At 43.4% G+C, this 6,000-nt stretch overlaps 1 protein-coding gene across 1 annotated transcript in view; it reads right to left on the reverse strand.

Moving 5' to 3' along the window:
• The window catches only part of Atp8a1 (ATPase phospholipid transporting 8A1), a 196,666-nt gene extending 192,959 nt beyond the window's left edge, over positions 1-3,707 (reverse strand). The window contains exons 1-3 of the mRNA XM_059274745.1: positions 3,620-3,707; positions 2,205-2,319; positions 406-505 (exon numbers count right to left, since the gene is read on the reverse strand). Of these exons, the coding sequence (XP_059130728.1) occupies positions 406-505; positions 2,205-2,319; positions 3,620-3,707 (303 nt within the window). The remainder of the gene's footprint in view (positions 1-405; positions 506-2,204; positions 2,320-3,619) is intronic.
• Positions 3,708-6,000: the final 2,293 nt, after the last annotated feature.

Genomic DNA, 6,000 nt, shown 5'->3' on the forward strand with positions numbered 1-6,000 from the left:
ATTAAAAAAAGCACGTACCACCACCAGCCAGCTTAAGCCGTCATTTTCGGAAGTGATAATTTTTATAGTGAGCCATTCAGTATTGATACTTTCACTGAAATAAAACTAACTGGATAATCTGGGGGAAAAGTCCTCCCTTCAACACCTAAAATGAACACTTCTTGCCATCAAATTTATAGACCATATCAAATATTTGAATAATCATGAACCCAAAGGCTTGGAGGGGTGGAGGAGGCCAGATAATCTGGGCATGCAGCAGCTTCAGCAGGAGGGAATATGCACTATGCCAGCTAATCTCTCTGCCTTTCTATAAGCCTCAGGGCATTGGTGGAGGATTCAATAAAGCCTTTTCTACTTCTTGCACATCAGCTTTGAACAGATGTTTGAAGATGGATGCAACTTTACCTGGAGCAGGGCGATAAAGAGAAAGAACGAATTAGCTGCTCTTCTGAACTGAGAGTACAGGAATCTTGGAAGGAATGTGATCACGTTGTATTTTGCAGTACTGGAAAGCAAAAACAAAAAGAAGCATAAAGCTTAGCTCCTCCATAATCAGCACCCATGTTTTCAAAGTTCTGTTCCCAGCACAGGAGTAATCAGATGACAACATCTGTTCACAGTTTCAAATTTGGAAACTATAGTTTAGGGATTGGTAACGTAAATGAAAAAGAGGGGAAGGAACCGGCTAAATAAACAGCCAAGACTGAGCTTTTTATGTACTCATAAGCTTTGTTTCTCTATAACATCATTTCTTTTCTCTGGTCAGTTATCATGCTAAACAGTACTAGGAGTAGCTTGCAGAGAAGAGCAATTTTAGATAAGATACTACACTAACACATCAACAGAAACATATCAGCCTTTGAGAAAGACCAGACAGTGTGAGCAGCTTCCTGGATAACCAGGCCAACAGCTTTTTCTGCTCTTCTACCTGTACTGTCTCTAGGGCCATGCTAGGAACATGGTGAGGATGCCACACTGGCCAGAATCAATAAAGACAGGAACACGTTGGCCTTGGAAACCTCCAGGCCTTCCTTCCTCTTGTTAATAAACAGAGGGGAAGTTAAAGATGCATGCCATACTCTCCAACAGAGATACTACTAGAGGATCTGCAAGGTTTTAAATACTAATTGTAAATGGGTACACCTCAAATATGGTAGGTCTGATCCTGGAGAAAAACAGGCAAGCACTTGGGGTGTTCGTGTAGTCCAAAGTACTTAGAATCTAGTGCTTATGAGGAATCTTTTCATGACTGCTGAAATTAAAACCTTATCACTTGCAGCAAGGAAGGCATTCGCCAAGCATGCTGTATGACATGTGCTACATTACAACTATCCAAACCCATACTTTAAGACTCTAGCTAAAACAAACAAGCCAAACCTCCAAAAGTTCTTGGTAGACAATTTCAAGAATTGTTCCTAAGCTGTTAAAACCTGGCATGCAAAAACAATACACCACTACAGGTTTAGAGAGACAATTGCCCAGGGGTAGCTTTGATTATTCAAAACTCCTGGAGTCTAGGAGCTTGTCCCTTCTGCTCCTTCCTACATCCAGGGCTTTTTTTTGTTTGTTTGTTTTTTGTTTTTTGTTTTTTTTTTTGTTTTGTTTTGTTTTGTTTTGTTTTGTTTTGTTTTGTTTTGTTTTGTTTTTCGAGACAGGGTTTCTCTGTGTAGCTTTGCGCCTTTCCTGGAACTCACTTGGTAGCCCAGGCTGGCCTCGAACTCACAGAGATCCGCCTGGCTCTGCCTCCCAAGTGCTGGGATTAAAGGCGTGCGCCACCAACGCCCGGCTCATCCAGGGCTTTTGATTTTATCCTTTTCTTTTTGTTTTGTGATGCTGGTCATTGAACCCAGAGCTTTATAAATGGTAGACAAAGCATTCTACCATGCATGAGTCACACCAGGGCCAGCGTTTCTTTCGTGGACAGAAAACATTGGAACGGCAGACCCTTCTAACTGAACCGAGAGCTCCTGGTAACTCACCCCACCCACCTGCTTTGAAACAGGGTTCCTTTCTCTGTGTAGCCCTGGCTGTCCTGGAATTCACTACACAGACCAGGCTGGCTATGAACTCACAGAGATCTAGTTGCCTCTGCCTCCAGAGTGCTGGGGAAAAAGGTGTGTGCTACCATACCCGGCAGGCATTTTCTTCCCACCCATCCTGCTCTACCATCCTATCCTCCCCGGCTTTCCCCCAGCCTATCCTACCTGACATGATTGTTGCAGAATTTTGTCAGCTGAGGCTGGTTGATGAATATGGTTCTTACTTCCTCCTGATCAGCCAGCGAGGTCTTCTCTGAAACATCATCTGTCTTCTCATAACCTGAAAGAAACATGCTTCTTAGTGGACAAGAAATGTTTCAATAGTCGGGCAGTGTGGCGCATGCCTTCAATCCCAGCACCTGGGAGGCAGAGGCAGACACAGAGAAACCCTGTCTCAAAATAGGAAACAACAAAAAAGAAATGTTTCATTTTACTATCCTTATTCAGACCAGACCCACATTTCAAATCTTTTCTACAGTATAAAATCTGACAAGAGCTACATAATTCTCCTCTCAGGTAGTGTCCATTTATAACAAAAAGTAAAACTCACATACTATTATTGCTGGGGTGCCATTTAATATTTATGTAAAATTATCCACTTCAAAACCAATAATATTTATTCATCTTTTCCATCTAAATGTCTGACTGAGACTCTTCCCTTTCATAAAAAGATACCCCAAAGTCAATAACTTTGGACTAGTTTATGTGACAGTTTAGTGAAAATTCAAACAAGTAATCTGAAATACATTTTAAAATTTAAGCATCCTATTGAATATTTTTTTCTTCTTTGTTTCTTTTTTTTGGATGAAAATAGGAAAAAAAAAAAAAGGTCAAGCTGACAATCAACCGTCACATGGACTCACTAACCCATGAGGATTTCTACCACAGTGCCCTCCAGCACAGAGCCAGACCACAATGCCTTGTCTGCTGCAGAAAGCTGGAATCCTTTGAAACCCAGAACCCAAATAAAACTCTCCCTTAAGTTGAAAAAAAAAAAAAAGATAAATATTAAGGTCTAAGTAGGCAATCCTCAATGATCCAACCAATGACACTAGTCTAATCATTTCTCCAACTAAAAGCAAGATTTCTAACTTCATCTTCAAGATCATCATCACACAACTGTGAAGCTCCCCCAAGGTCACGGCAACAGTGCAATCAATGGATCCTAAAGCACTCCTTAGGATCGCAAGACTGAGGACACCTCAAAAAAAAAAAAAAAATACAGGTCATAGAACTGAAAGAACAGAAAAAGTTTAAAGAGCTTACTAGTTAAAAATGGGGGGGGGGGCAAGTCTGATCTTGAGTCTGATCCCTGGCACCATAACAAACTTCAGCAAACAAACAGGATTGAATTAAGTTAAACTCTTCCTCCTCTGCAGTGAAAGGACAATCACATTCTAAAAAAAAAAAAAAAAAAAAAAATCCACTTGTCTTCATTTTCTACCGTTCAGTGCCAGCCAACTCTTCCCACAAAACCTGCTGACATGTGCCCTTCTGAAGTGTTCTGCATTGCTGAAGCCAGCCAAGCTGCTCTGGGTCCACAGCCACAAGGACCAACTCCTCCCCCACAGCACACTTACCTGGAGATTTTCTGGCTCTCTGGTTAAAAGTCAGTCTCCCCCTACCAGAATAGGAGCAGCCTGGGGCTGCAGGGGGTGCGTTACTCATCTTCTCCACACCAGTCAACAAACAGTAGGTAGTCAACAAAAGTTTGCCCAATAAATACACTCCAAAGGACAAAGAAGTCGCTGTCTGCACTGCCCCATTTGGAAGGCAAGAGAAAGCTTCTCCACCCACTGATAAAGATACCAATGATAACTAAGAGAGCTAGGACAAATGGTACAGACAAGCTTGCCTGTGGAGCACAGATATGGTCGGAGACTCAGTGAGATGCTAAGACGTGGAACAGGGAAGCAGCCCCGACTGAGGCAAGAAAGGGCTGGACTGAACGTCATGCTGAGGAAGCACTCAGGCTAGCTCAAAAGGGGTTCTTCATGCTGAGAAAGCTGTCTGAAGTCTAGTCTCTGCTCGGCAGGGAGCCACTAAGAGCTTTCCAGGATCAGAGCTACATTTTTATCCTCAGTGTCCTGAAGGTCACAGCTCCAAGGCAGGCTCAATCCTACCCATTTTTCAGTTTTAGAGAGGCCGGTTTCGCCCACAGTCATGGTCTATTACTACATCCTATTTTAGATACAACACAAGCTTCATCCTCTACTTTTACATTAGCCTAATTTCACACAGGGATTGGGACATGGATCATTTGGTTAAAGCACTTGCTGGGCAAGGGTGGGGATCTGAGTTTAGATCTCCAGCACTGAAATGCAGAGTGGCCATGGCAATGCAGTTATAATCCCAGTATGGGGGAGGTAGAGACAGGAGATTCCAAGAGCTAACTAACTAGCTGGACAGGCTGAACTGTCAAGCTTTGAGATCAAATGGGAGACCTTGTGCCTCAGTATATAATAGAGATTGCTTGAGGAAGACACTCCATGCCATTCCGAGCAATGTCTTTAGATGGGACTTTACAATATTGCATTTCTGAGAGCCTAGCCCTTTGGTAATTCCCCCCCCCCCCCCCCCCCCAGGAGTAATGGATCGGTCCTCCTGAGAGATTTAGACTGTGGTCTGCTGTGGGATGGTCTGTATGTCAAGTGTGTTGCTGATTGGTCAGTAAATAAATCACTGATTGGCCATTGGCTAGGCAGGAAGTATAGGCGGGACAAAGAGAAGAATTCTGGAAAGTGGAAGGCTGGGAGGGAGACACTGCCAGCCGCCACCATGACAAGCCACATGTGAAGATCCCGGTAAGCCACGAGCCATGTGGCAAGGTATAGATTAATGGAAATGGATTAATTTAAGCTGTAAGAACAGTTAGCAAAAAGCCTGCCACGGCCATACAGTTTGTAACCAATATAAGTCTCTGTGTTTACTTGGTCAGGTCTGAATGGCTGTGGGACTGGCGGGTGACAGAGATTTGCCCTGACCGTGGGCCAGGCAGGAAAACTCTAGCTACAGTGGTCTCAGATGAGCAGGATTTCACACGTCCCCCTTCCATGTTAACCTGTAATGAAGAATTCCTACAGTACCTTCTTGGGTCAAAGGGATTGGAATTTACTCCTTTTCTTTTTCTTACATGAGAACCTGAGTAATGAAAACAATCCTAATGGATTAGCAGAGGTCAAGGAAGATTCGACAAGGAACTTCTCTAAAAGAGAGGCTAATTCTAGAAGGGTGACATGTTCCAAACCAAGTGTAGAAATGGAGAAGGGGCTGCATGGTTCTACGTGTATAATACCCGGATGCTAAAGAAAAGGTTGGGGAGGATGGTGTATGTGAAGCTCGGTTCATGGAGAATTCCAGGAGCTCCAAGGTACCCTAACCAAAAGTGATACTGAGCTCCAGGATGTACTGACCAAATGTGATAACTGAGCTCTGAGATGCAGTGACCAAATATAACACTGAGAGAGAGATTTTCCACTAAGAGTAGACAGTGAGGTCCTTAGCAAGCAGGAACTGTTGGGAAACCCCCCACCCCCACCCCCACCTCCACTCTCTAGCATCACTGTCACAGTTCCAGAGAGCCTGGCAGTGACATGCAGAACCCACACAGACCTTAAGCTATAACTCTCACGATCTCTAAAGGCAAGTACTACCTTCTATGATACATCTGATCTCCAATGACTGTTAGTTCTAGAAGGCATAGGCCTCACAACCTCAGACATCCTCAGGATGCTCTAATGAAAGTATCTGTGGGAAAGACCTAGAACTTGGCTAATGTGGACAGCAAGAGTTTGTAGCTATTATAATTGGAATGATTGCTTAGCTCACTGTAGAAATTGGCAGGTCTGGATATATCAATAACCTATTAATCTATATTCCATGAAGAGAAGAACCAAAGCTCTTATTTGAGCCACTTTGAGGACAGTGGGTCATGAATTTGACCTCACCCTTATACTGGGCG

This window comes from Peromyscus eremicus, chromosome 10 (assembly GCF_949786415.1).
Source record: "Peromyscus eremicus chromosome 10, PerEre_H2_v1, whole genome shotgun sequence".
Classification (NCBI taxonomy): domain Eukaryota; kingdom Metazoa; phylum Chordata; class Mammalia; order Rodentia; family Cricetidae; genus Peromyscus; species Peromyscus eremicus.